Source organism: Propithecus coquereli, unplaced genomic scaffold, assembly GCF_000956105.1.
Source record: "Propithecus coquereli isolate 6110/MARCELLA unplaced genomic scaffold, Pcoq_1.0 Scaffold59, whole genome shotgun sequence".
Classification (NCBI taxonomy): Eukaryota; Metazoa; Chordata; class Mammalia; order Primates; family Indriidae; genus Propithecus; species Propithecus coquereli.
In genome coordinates this window covers 3,836,177-3,849,013 of record NW_012151840.1, presented here as the reverse complement: position 1 = coordinate 3,849,013, position 12,837 = coordinate 3,836,177, and the positions used below count along the sequence as shown (strand labels likewise).

The window sequence follows — 12,837 nt, the reverse complement described above, 5'->3', positions numbered from 1 at the left end:
TGAAACAAAGTTTTGACTGTGACCCATCACATGAGATCTGTTGTGGAATTTTCCACTTGTGGTGTCATGTTGGCACTCAGAAAGTTTCAGAGTTTGGAGATTTCAGATTTACGGATTAGGGATGCTCAACCTGTAATATATTATTCTTATTGTGTCTTCACTTTACAAATTTCAGAAGTTCAGTGATTTGCCCATGGTAACAGCTTGGTGGATGTGCTTGTTCTTCCATGACTGACTCTTTGCAGCTCTCTTTCTGCTGAAGGCTATTAAGTTCTGATAAAGGTGGTAGTAGAGTAGGATTTTTTGTTTTGATTTTTTCCACTTTAAACATTCTTTATTTTCTGCCCCTGTTGTGCACCAAGCTTTTGGAGAAAGCAATAAGAGTTTATCCCTTCCTCCTACCGCTCTCCTAAAACAGCTGCCTCATCCCCTCCCCCATTTTTATTTTTTTTCTTAAGAGACAAGGTGTCACTATGTTGCCTTGGCTGGAGTGCAGTGACTAGTCACAGGCACAATCATATCTCACTGCAGCCTCAAGCTCCTGGGCTCAAGCGATCCTCCCTCCTCTGTCTCCTGAGTAATTGAGACTACAGGTGTGAGCCGTCGTGGCACCTGGCTTCCTTATCCCTTTTAAGAGGAGGAAATCATCAGATTTAAGAGTTGTTGATTACCTTTTGCGTGTTAAGCAGGAGTCTCACGTATTCTGGGAGAAACTGCGAGAAACTGCTCGAGAACTTTCTACCTATGGGTGACAACTAGTTTTTTCTCATCCTCACATTCCAGGTATGCAAAGGGCCCCCCCAGCATGAGGAAATCTGCCTGGGCCTCTTTACTCTTGTCCTTACTGAACCTGCCCAAGCCCAGAAGGTAAGACACCCTCTCTGGGCCCACGAACCCTGCTCATACATGATCTGGGAATATGGTGGAACTTGTAGTTTAACTGTGGTAGTATGAGACTCTTTAAAGAGAGCTGGATCACCTTGTTCTCCAAATATATTTACACCTTCCTCTTTACTCTCAGTGAATTGGTCATTCTCTAACTAAAGTTGTTTCTCTGCTTCCAGATTCTGAAGCTAAAAGGCAAAAAAAGGCAGTTGTGAGAGTGAAAAAACACATAGAATTTAAAATTTTAGATTTATGAGGCAAGGCTAAAAAGATTGGAATTTAATCCAGAGCAGAGAAGAGAACAACTATAACCAAGTCTATGCGAGCTCTTATCCAGTAGAGCATGGCCTGTAGTTTGCAGATTCTGCCGTTGGCAGGTGAATAGAAAGCAGGCTTAAAATTGCAGCAAGTAGGATTTAGATTAGACAGCTTAATGTTACATGATTGATGCAGTAAGTACTGCAGTGATTAAGAGAACACTGAGGTACACTGGACTCAGACTTCCTGAGGAATATTGTATAAAAACTAGTCTGGGGTTCTTCACAAACAGAAAAGTTTCCCTCATGTGGAATGGTTTAAGTGGGGTCCTTCCTTGAGGTGAGGGACTAGGCAGGGTGATCTCTTTGTATTCTGTTCTGTTTGTAATAAAGTAGCAAAATTCTGTTTTCTGCCTCTCCAAATTTCCTCTTTCCAGCAATTCTGTGTCCTTTGGGTGTTGATATGATGATATAAAATCTGTCCCTGGTATCTGGCGTTGACTGTGCAACACTAACAAGAGAAGAGCTTAGAGTAGGAGAATTCAGTATTCTCATTGGCTCTTCCCTGAATAAGGATGATGTTGAAGGAAACAAACGTGCTCTATGCCCAGCATTCTGTTAGGCTTTATCCAGACAAGATCTCATCTTATCTTCCCTCAAAACCGTATGAGGTTGTGGCTTTATCCTCTCCCCCAGACTACTTCTAGTTTACCTGTGAGGCTTGAAGGTCAGAGATGTTGTCATTTGTTTTATCAAGGAAAACCAAAGGAAAATCATTCCCAGGAACAAGAACAGGATGCTCACGGTCCCCTGGCGCAGCTACTTGAGTTAGCCTCCGGGGAAGGATTTATGGACATGGGAACCTGATTTATTTGTACTTCTCTGATGCCAGCTGGAATAAGGTCTAGGGTGAGGGTGGGCAGTGAGGCAGCAAGTATTCACAACTCCTTGGTTTCCCAGGAGAGCCAAGGCCCTTCTGGGCTGGGACCTTGTTGAGTTAAATTGCTATTTCACTTTCATACTGAATTTATCATCAAGATCCTCGAAGACCTATGAATGTTTCCAATTTGGTGGTGATATGATCCAGTTTAACCCATCCATTTTAAAGAAATTGTTGGCAAAGATGGGAGTAGATGGGTTAGGGTCAAGGTTTAATTCCCCGCCTGCCTTTTTCTTTTTGAGATGGGGTCTCACCATGTTGCCGAAGCTGGTCTTGAGCTTCTGGGCTCAAGCGGTCCTCTCACCTCATCTTCCCAAGTAGCTGGGATCACCGTGCCTGGCTAATTTTCTCTGCGTGGGTTTTTAAAAATACAATTAAACTCTCATTTAGTCATCTCATGCAAATTAGTCTCGTCTATTGGAAAGCTTTGGTGTGTTTGTTTGTTTAAGTTGATCTGATCAGCCAGGGTAAATCAGTAAACCTCAGTGAAGAGGGCAGGGTGTGTGTGGTAATTCTAGCCCTTTGCCTGGCCTGGCGGTAAGAGGCTCTACATTGTAAATGCTATTATGTCATGAATTTGGCCATCCGAACACAGCAAGAGACTAGAGCATCTCCTCTTCTTTTTGCCCTATGACAACCCCACGAAGGAGGCCCAGGCCCTCTGGGGAGGTGAAATATCTTGCCTTGCATCTCATAACTGGTTGACGGCTGTGCCAGGATTCATGTTCACATGCTAACATTTTCCAAATCTGCTACCCATGCGCCTCCTAGGCTGAGCCCCCAGGTCGGGCCTTTTCAGACAAAGGTGGTAGAGACAGAATTAGAAGGATGCAGTTTTAGGTGAGTGAGGAAGTATCAGGAAGTGACTCATTCAGAGACCTTGAGCCAGGTCAGAGTGTGGTGGAAGCATTAGTGACGTATCTCCCTAGAGCTTTGATTCTTCTCCCTAAAAGAGTAATTACTTTGTAAAAAGCTTCTGTCCTGCAGAAAGAAGTTTTAGGTGGGAGTTACTGATGAGAACTGGTTCTAATGCACTGTTTTAGGCTTTAGCTTAAAGCAAGGGAACTGTTTTTTAAGGGTTTATATTTGGGGGTGATTCTACTTTTGAAACAGAAACCTCTGGATGGGTTTGAGATTTAATTGTTCCTGAATCTCTACAGGCCTAGCCATAGGTGGTGGGGTTGCCAGAGAAGGTAGTAGTGAAAACTGAGTCTTGAACACAGTAGGAACCTGCTCTGGAAAAGCATGAGCCGAGGAGCCTGTTAATACTGGCAGGCAGGTCCGAGGAGTTAGGGCCAGCTCTCTGGGATTTAGTGGGTGGGATTAGGGTGGATTGAACAGGTGAATAACAGAACTCAGTTAAGGAGAAAGCAGGTCAGGTATTGGTAAAGAGTTCAATACACATAAAGTGGATTTTGTTCCAGTTATACTTTCTTGATTTGCATCTGCTCTTTTGGCAGCTCCTAGGAATGTTTATATTCTTCGGGTTTGTTTTTTTACAGATAGGCTCTTGCTCTGTTGCTCAGGCTGGAGTGCAATGGCATGATCATAGCTCACTGTCACCTGGGCTCAAGCGATCCTCCTTCCTTGGCCTCCCAAAGTGCTGGGATTATAGGTGTGAGCCACTGTGCAATGCCTCTTGGAGTTTATATCCCATTTGGTGTCTGAACTAAACAGCTGGAACAGGCTGGGGAACTGTGCTGAGGAGGGAGGCTAAGCTGCAGGCCTAAGCTGTGCAGGCTCCAGCAGTCAGTAGATAAAGGTAATGGGAAAGGGTCTAACATCGGTGCCAAGATCTCTCTTCATCAAAGGGTGAAGGGCCCAGGCAGTTCTTGATCTGGGTGATTCTCCCACCAGGCAGCTCTAGAAAGAAGGTTGGGGGCTACAAGGGCCTAGGCTGGAACAATACTGCTCTTGACACGGTCAGGATAGCTGTGCTACCTCAGTGCTATCCTGTCACATTCCCTTTCTTTTGAGACCCTCTGCTTTTCTTCTGTGTTCTTCACTGAGGTTCTTTTTCCCCATCTGCCAGTCACCAAACTGGCACAGACATTGGTAAGACAACTGGTAGCCTCAGGGATACGATATTCTTGGTGCCCAGCTGCCGTGTGTTACCAGCAGTTATGGTTAATAAAGGTCCCAGGTGGAGTATGGACTTAGGCAGATGCTGTCTGCTCTTTTCGTCTGACCCTGTATCTCCTGAGATACTTGTCCTTCTTCCCTGTCCTGGGTCTATTCTGCATTTCCAGGATTTCTGCTTTCAGTTGAACAAGTTTCTTCTCTGGTTAGCACTGTCTCTATCTTTGGCCTGACACAGATTTTCCTTCTGCCACCTCCCTCATCCTCTCTGCCCATTCTGTGACTTACCTGTGGGGGAGGCTCCAGGTCACCAACATTTGCTGACCAGCACATTCACAGCAGTTCCCTGGGCCCCTTTATCTCTTCCCTGTTTCCTTGTTTTCTCGATCTCCCAACTGTCCCGCAGATGGAGTCAGAAGATAAATTCTCCTTTGGGTATAAAAAATTTGTGGCACATAGAGGATCTCTAACTGTTGGTATTTTTATCAGATCAATTTATTCGACCTAAGGACAACAGAGGCAGGAGGAAGTAACAGTAGCTCATCTGTAAGAAGACCCTTGTCACACTAAGGCCAGAGAGCAGCTGGTCTTGAGGGGTACATCTCTTTTGAATGCTCAGGATGAAAGGGTTTAGAAATGTAGTTGTCTCAAAACCATTACAGACTCTTACTTCCATCCCTGGAAGCCTCTTTTCCATCTAGTTATTTCTTTTTTTTTTTTTTTTGAGACAGAGTCTCACTGTGTTGCCCGGGCTAGAGTGCCGTGGCTCACAGCATCCTAGCTCACAGCAACCTCAAACTCCTGGGCTCAAGCGATCCTCCTGCCTCAGCCTCCCGAGAAGCTGGGACTACAGGCATGCGCCACCATGCCCGGCTAATTTTTTCTATATATTTTTAGTTGTCCAATTAATTTCTTTCTAATTTTAGTAGAGACGGGGTCTTGCTCTTGCTCAGGCTGGTTTCGAACTCCTGAGCTCAAATAATCCGCCTGCCTCCGCCTCCCAGAGAGCCAGGATTACAGGCGTGAGCCACCGCGCCCGGCTGCATCTAGTTATTTCTAATGTTGGTATAAGACGTTGTTAAGCATGGAATCTAGAATTGGACTGCCTAGATTTGAATCCTGGTTCTTCCTCTAATCTCTTATGTGACCTGGGGTGAATTGCTTTACCCTCTCTATGCCTGTCTCCTTATTTCTAAAAATAGAGATACTAATGAATATTATCTATTTCAAAGGTTGTTTTATTTATCAAATGCAATAATATATATCATAGAATATAAAGTTTGTGCACAATGCCAATGGTTGTTAGCTTTTACTATTGTTATTGTTGATGCCATCTTTGCTACTGGCCTTCAGAGGTTGTGGAAAGCTACCTACCTAATCTCTACCCTTTCTGATGAGACCCTGACAGGATAGAACTCAGCAAGCTAAGCAGGTTGCTAATTAGGCCCCCTAAGGTATTCCTCCAGGAGTCTGGTCTCACTAGAGAGACAGGGTGAGAAAAGCTCTAAGGGGAAGGGAAGCAATGACTCTCGCAGAAGAAACTGGCATGTCCTCTCTCACCTCCCCCGGGTTGAGTATGCTAGAGGACCTCTCCTTTTTCAATACTTGGCAGAAGGAAAGGGCATCCCAGTGAAAAGAAGAAAGACATTTAGTTAGGGAAATTCAGTTTTGGTTCTGCCCTTTCTGTCTGGGGCCTGCCCTGATCCTCTTCCCTTACTACTCCCTTTGCTGCATCTGGCTGGGTCAGTACAGGTCTAAAAACCTCTTTGGGATCCTATCTGGCTTGTTCAACCAAACCCATTCTGAGGTGACCTTTTACTAGCAGATGAAAAGCAGATGGCCTCCACCTGGTTTTGCTCAGCTTGTGGCATCAAACAGTATGACACTTCCTAAGAGGGGAGGGAGGGGAACAGGGACATGACCAGGAACCTTGCTCAGCAGGCTTTCCTGCCTTATTAGAGGATAGCCCAGTCCCTTTTCCCCACCCTGTGTGACAGAGCAAGAGATAGGTGTGGGACGGAGGAGCCCTGTGGAAGGGAAGTGTTTCACCACTGCTCGGTATCCCACTGGTGTTATTTAAGTTTAAGATACTCAAGGGCGGGGGTCCACTACAGGTGGAGTCAGGAACGTCATCCTCAGCCTGCTGGCTGCTCACAGACCTCACTTCTCACAGTGTTACCGCGACTTGGCTCTGGTGAGTCGTGACGGCATGAATATTGTCCTGAATAAAATCAACCAGATACTTATGGAGAAGTACCTGAAGTTGCAGGATACCTGCCGTACTCAGGTAAGGCCAGAAAGAAAAGAGAAGAATGATGCAGACCTCCTTGGCATGTTTACCTTTGGGGGGAGTCGAGGGAGGATGAGCTCAGCAGTATGGGGCCAGCCAACTACACAGGCCTGGAGGTATCCCTTTTCTCCCTTCCAAGCCTCCCATTCCTCTCTCTCACAGGGAAGGAAAGGAGGAATCGGGGCTAACACACTCCTACCCTTGTGCACCTGAATTATAATGTGATTGAATTAGCTCCTTTCTCAAACTCACAGGCCCTGCTCTTCAGCTGTTTTTTCTTCTTTCCTTTAGTTGGTGTGGTTGGTACGGGAACTAGTGAAGAGTGGGGTTCTGGGAGCCGATGGTGTGTGCATGACATTTATGAAGCAGATAGCAGGTGAGTTTGATGGCAGGAGCATAAGGAAAAAAGGAGGGGAGCCCAGAGACTAACTGCAGTCCATGGAGAATGTGCCTAAGGGACTCAATTCCTGAGTTGCTTAGACTCTTTTCTTCTGATACAGACATCTTCTGGCCACCTATGTTACAGAAAGCAATACACTGAAAAATCATAGGAGGTCTTTTGAAGCAATAAGTTTTGCCTCATTTTCTTCCTTGCCAAACCTATGGCCTGACAGAATATTTGGCCTAATTTAGCCAGTCTTCACTTTGAGGCTTCATGGCATATCAGATCAGGAAGGAATGGGGAGAGAAGTGAGAGCAAATAATTTGTTCCCATGTCATTATGCTTCAGGAAACCTAGACATCTTCCCTGGCTCCATCCCCATGTTCTGAACACTCGCTCACTAATAATCTTAACATCTAATTGGAGCCAGTCTGAGGGACAAACTATGTCACATAACAGACCCTGACATTTAGTTTGTATTATCATCTTGGCATCAGTGACATCTGCCTGAGCCAATGAATATCCAAGAGGCCACTCTCAAGATTGCATGTGTTTGTTTAAAAATGACCCTGCCGCTCTACCTCACCATTTGCCCATTGGGGTGTTGCTCCTCTTTAGGATTTTACGTAACACTGATGCTCCTATTTTGATGTGTAGAAACCTTAATCTGTGTGATGTGTGACTATGCGAACATTGAATTTTTAAATTGGAACCTGAGGCAAGGCATAGCATTGTGCTGGCTATTTTTATCCTCTCTCCTGGTACTTTCTTCCCTGTTTGGCACTTCCAGCCCCCATTTCTCATCCCAAGAGTTTGGTCTGGCATTGCATGTTAATTCTGCCTTAGGAAGTTCCATAGCAAGCACTGAAGACTGCTATCTGGAAACAAGAAACTCTTGGCCAGTTGTGAGCCTGAGCACAGAACTTAGGACATCCAGATGCTGGACTGTAGCTGTTGCCGGCCACCTGTACCTCTCAGGCCCTCTCTGAGATACCATCGTTTCTTTCCAACTGTGGGTTTCTCATACATTCCTTTTCAAAGGCCAGAGTGTTTGCACTCCAACTCCCAATCTATGGGAAAGTAGCAGCTCTGGTTTCTAGAAAAATCCAGAACCTTCCCTTCCCTTCTCTCTGGAGGCAAAGGTGGAAACTTTAAAGCCTGGCAGAATAGAAGGAGATTTATTCTAGCATTCAGGATAACAATGTTGGAATAACAGTTAGGGTGGACCAGCGGAATGAAGAGATGTATTGGATTAGCTGAGTTGCTAATCAAAGCTATTCTGACTTTCTTTTTCCCCCTTTGAAATCAGGTGGAGATGTTACAGCCAAAAATATCTGGTTGGCAGAAAGTGTTCTGGATATCCTGACGGAGCAGAGGTAGAGTCCACCATCAAGGGTGGGGCAAGAGCCAGATAATGGCTATCGGGTGTGCGTGCGGGAAATGGGGATGGGGGGATTGTGTGGCCCAAGAACACCTTCAGTTAGAGAGGGGGAGGAAAGGGGAGGGAGAGACAAGTGTATTGGTGGCAAGTGAGGGAATTAATGCCATGGTGTGGCCCCATGGATGGAGGAATGGGAAAGAGGTCTTTGCTAAAATATCTCAGAGCCCAGGAAAAAGTGGTTTCATCTGATAAGAGTTTATTTTTGATGCAGACCTCCTTGGAATGTTTATCTTTGGGGGGAGTTGAGGGAGAATGAGCTCAGCAGCATGGGGCTGGCCAACTACCCAGGCCTGGCAGGTACCCCTTTTCTCCCTTCCAAGCCTCTCCATCCAACCCATGCTGTTTTTGAAGTGGCACAGGGGGCAGTGGGCATGAGGAGGTAGTAGAAATCAGTGAATCCTGCCAGAGTTTGCACATAGAGCTTGGAGGCTCCGGTGGTATAGAGCGCATAAGGGGAGCATATTGGGCTTTCTGGCTGATTCTTTTCGTTCCTCATCAAAATAAAGGACAAGGATTTTTTTTTTCTTAATCTGTGATCCTTCATTGCTCAATCAGAAATTTTAATGGGGCTGTTCCATATCTGAACTTGGTTGGGGATGAGGCATTGCCCTTGGCCTCAGTCTTCCTCTTGCTTGATTTCAGAGTCTCTTTCTGGGTTAGGACACCATAGCAGCCAACCGATGGAGAAGGCTAATACTAGCCCTACTACTATATGCGGTTTAGAAGAATGGATCTCCTCCCATTATTCACGCTGGCTGTGTCCTGTGCTCTGCCCAAGCCTAAAAGCCCTGCCAGGTCTGCTATGCAGTGCCACCTAGTGCTCTGGGCATGGATGTGCAGCTACATCGGGGCCTGGAGCACTTGTTATTCTCATGGTTGCGCTAGCACCTGCGATCCTAGCAGTCTCTTAACCAGTCTCTTCTCTTAGGTCTCTGTGCCTTTTTAGTGTCCTGGGTCAGAGGGTCTCACTTTCATCTCTCTTTCTCTTTATTACACCATTCTAGGATTCAGATGTATTTATTACTTCTATTAGCAATGTTCCTAAGAAGTGATTTTTCTTATTTTGTTCCTGGTGCCAGATACCTCCTGTCCCCATACCTTAAAGCTGAGTTTCGTATACAAGCATCAAATAACAGCCAGATAAAACTGCCCCACCTTTTCCCTACCCTCCAAAAACCTCAAATCTTTTGGTGAAAGTTAGTACTTAGAAGTTGAAAACTATGTCTTCTTCTACAACCTCCTTCTCACTCCTTTCCAAGTGTTTGTAGGGCTGTGGAGTTAAAAGGTAGCAGGTGGGGGCAGGGAACCCTCCCCAGTGACCTTGGCTAATGCTTTTATTCTGTGAAAGGAAAAGGCCAGAGTCTTTTAATTAGGTGGCCTGCGCTCTTTTCCGGAATCAGGATGTTGTCTGATTGGATTAACTAAACTCCATGTTTTCTTCCTCCAATTCCCTGCCCTCCAGCAAGAGTGCCAAAGCCATTACAAACTATTTGCTTGGGGGAGACAGCTTCCCAATTTTGGCACTTAGAGAGAGCATTAGAGTTTTGGGAATTTCCTCACTGTTTCCTTCTCTCTACTCCTGTTAAAGCAGGAGGGAACAAACAATTCTTTCATTATACCCTTTTTCCCCAGGGAAATTCTAAAACTCCTGGGAAGATGGATTTTGCCATCCAGAATGGGGTTTTTTTCTTCAGATTGGTGATTTAGGGCTGGCGACATATTGGTGACTAGAGAGCGAGCCAGGGAAAGGTTTGTGGCATGGTGGGCTGCTAATGACAAACAGATAACAGGGCCAGTACGATATGTTCTAAAAACTTCAGGGTCCTGAAGGGGTCTTGGACATCCCCAGAGGATTTTACACCACACTTAAGAACTGCTGGCCCAGCGTGATGGCTCACGCCTGTAATCCTAGCACTCTGGGAGGCTGAGGCGGGTGGATCGCTCAAGGTCAGGAGTTCGAGACCAGCCTGAACAAGAGTGAGACCCCATCTCCACTAAAAAATAGAAAGAAATGACCTGGACAACTGAAAAAATAATATATATATATGTATATATATATATAGAAAAAATTAGCCAGGCATGGTGGCTCATGCCTGTAGTCCCAGCTACTCGGGAGGCTGAGGCAGGAGGATCGCTTGAGCCCAGGAGTTTGAGGTTGCTGTGAGCTAGGCTGACACCACGGCACTCTAGCACAGGCAACAGAGCCAGACTCTGTCTCAAAAAAAAAAAAAAAAAAAGAACTGCTAACTTAGGGACACTTAACGAAACTCTTTCCCTATAGTCTGAGCTGAGTAGAAGCGGTAGCTTATCTCTGTCCCTAGTACCTTACACATTTCTTGGTACATAACAGACACTCAGTAAATGTTTGAATGAATGAGTCACAAACAAAGTTATTTTATTCAAAGCTAAGTAGTTATGTGGTAAGAAGAAATTGCTTTCATTCAGCACTATCTTTACTGGGTACCTGGTGGAGAAAATTAGGAAGTTGTCCTTACCTTAGCAGATTGATAGTCCAAGATAGATAATAACAGCATTAGCAAGCAAGCAAAAAACCAAAGGACCTACTCCCAGTGTCTAATCATCAAACATTTCCGAGGCACTGGAGCCAAGCCCAGGGCAGGGGTGAATTGGAGGGTGAGTGGGTCTAGATGGGGCGAGGTGCCAGTGTCTTGCCTCCCTGCAGGGAGTGGGTACTGAAGAGCAGCATCCTCATCGCCATGGCTGTTTACACGTACCTCCGCCTCATCGTCGACCACCACGGGACTGCCCAGCTCCAGGCTCTGCGGCAGAAGGAAGTAGACTTCTGCATCTCACTGCTTCGGGAGCGGGTGAGGGTGTTGGACAAAACAGTATGGGGAAGTGAGACTCATGATGGGATACCTCTATAGGTTTTTTTGCTTTTTTTCCCTAGTCTGAGCCAAGCTTGCACCTATAGGTTTTGTGCACCTGGGTCAGGGATGCCTTGTTAGAGATGGAGGTACTTTAAGATCTTAGGCAGGTGAGGGTAGGGGTGGGGAATCAGTATGGAGCAGCCCTAGTTCCTAGAAATGCTACCTGTTATGCAGGCATCCCAGGGATTTTCCTGGTCAGCTTCATGAACACTATTGTACGAGAGACACTAGCTGTCCTTGTGTGCCCACCATTACGACATCCCCCCATCTACCCTCCTGGGTAATTCCCATATTCAAGTGGGATTATGAATTGTCCACTATCAGATCTCCTAAGAGAGATATCTTAGAGCTGTGCTAATATGGTAGCCGCCGGCCACATGTGGTGATTTAAATTAAAATTAATGTTATATAAAACTTTAAAGTTCAGTTCCTTAGTTGTATTAGCCACACATTGCTAATGGTTTTATTTGAACTGCACAGGTATAGACATTTCTGTTACCACAGAATTGGACCCACAGAATCCTGTTGCACAGGATGAGTTTTGGGATAGTCTGGGGCTCAATTTGCCAATCCCCTTCTATTGGAATCTTAGTCTACCGTGAACTGGATTGAAACAGTTCTGGGTAAGGGGAGTAGATTAATGTGAAAGCCAGCAGGGCTTCAGCACTTCCCATTAACCTCCCATTCTTGTTCTCAGTCTCCAGCTCTTTTCCCTTGAATAGCTAGGAGCCAATCCTTTGGTTCCAGAAGAAATCATATAGTCCCTTCTACCCTCTTTCCTTCCCTCCTGAGAACATGTTGTTCCTTTATCCTCCCTCCAGCAGGTAAACAATCCATGTTTTTATTTTCTTTCCTGACCCCCCTCCTTCGTCCTCCTCCCCATCAAGTTCATGGAATGTTTGATGATTGGTCGAGACCTTGTAAGACTACTCCAGAATGTTGCTAGGATACCAGAATTTGAACTGCTTTGGAAAGATATTATCCATAACCCTCAGGCCTTGAGTCCTCAGTTCACAGGTAAGTAAGGGCCTGGGCATCATATCCTTGAGAGGCGGGAGGTCAGTGTGTATGTCCTGCCTGAATCAAGATGGTAGAGGTTGAGCCGTACACAGTGGCTCACACCTGTAATCCCAGCGACTTGAAAGGGTGAGGCAGGAGGATCACTTGAGCCCAGGAGTTTGAGACCAGACTGGACAATATAGCAAGATCCTGTCTCAAAAAAATAGGTAGTGGTTGGTGGGTAGGAGTCTTTGGGTGTCAGATATAGAAAGCTTGGGACAGGGTAGGCTTTGCCAAGTACAGCTGGATAGGGGCAGAGGTGCAGAACAATTCATGTGGTTCTTAGACATCCCCTATTTGGCAGACTCCAGCTGTCATTACTACCAAGAAAAAAGTGAGACAGAGAACTGTGATCCTCCTCCTCCTCCCCTCCCGGCAGCTCCTTGGCTCAGGAGGTGAGCCGATGACCAGTTTCTAGCTTTGCTGAGTCCAGCAGGGGAGTCAGAGGTCAACTCGTGAGACTGAGTCAGCAGAGGGGCTGGAAATAATCCTGTAAGAGAAGACTCCTCCCTGAGAGAAGTCTTGCCTCTAATTCCAAGGATCCAGCTTGGCCAAAATCTTCTTTTAAGGGAGAGAAAGAGTCTCTGTGTGCCTCACTGTGACAAGGTCCTTT

General features: G+C 45.8%; 1 protein-coding gene across 1 annotated transcript in view; it reads left to right on the top strand.

The window, feature by feature from the left end:
- INTS3 (integrator complex subunit 3) overlaps positions 1-12,837 on the top strand; it is a 40,721-nt gene that overhangs the window by 10,258 nt on the left and 17,626 nt on the right. The window contains exons 2-7 of the mRNA XM_012658500.1: positions 784-867; positions 6,335-6,448; positions 6,743-6,827; positions 8,143-8,209; positions 10,958-11,102; positions 12,053-12,182. Coding sequence (XP_012513954.1) covers positions 784-867; positions 6,335-6,448; positions 6,743-6,827; positions 8,143-8,209; positions 10,958-11,102; positions 12,053-12,182 — 625 coding nt within the window. The remainder of the gene's footprint in view (positions 1-783; positions 868-6,334; positions 6,449-6,742; positions 6,828-8,142; positions 8,210-10,957; positions 11,103-12,052; positions 12,183-12,837) is intronic.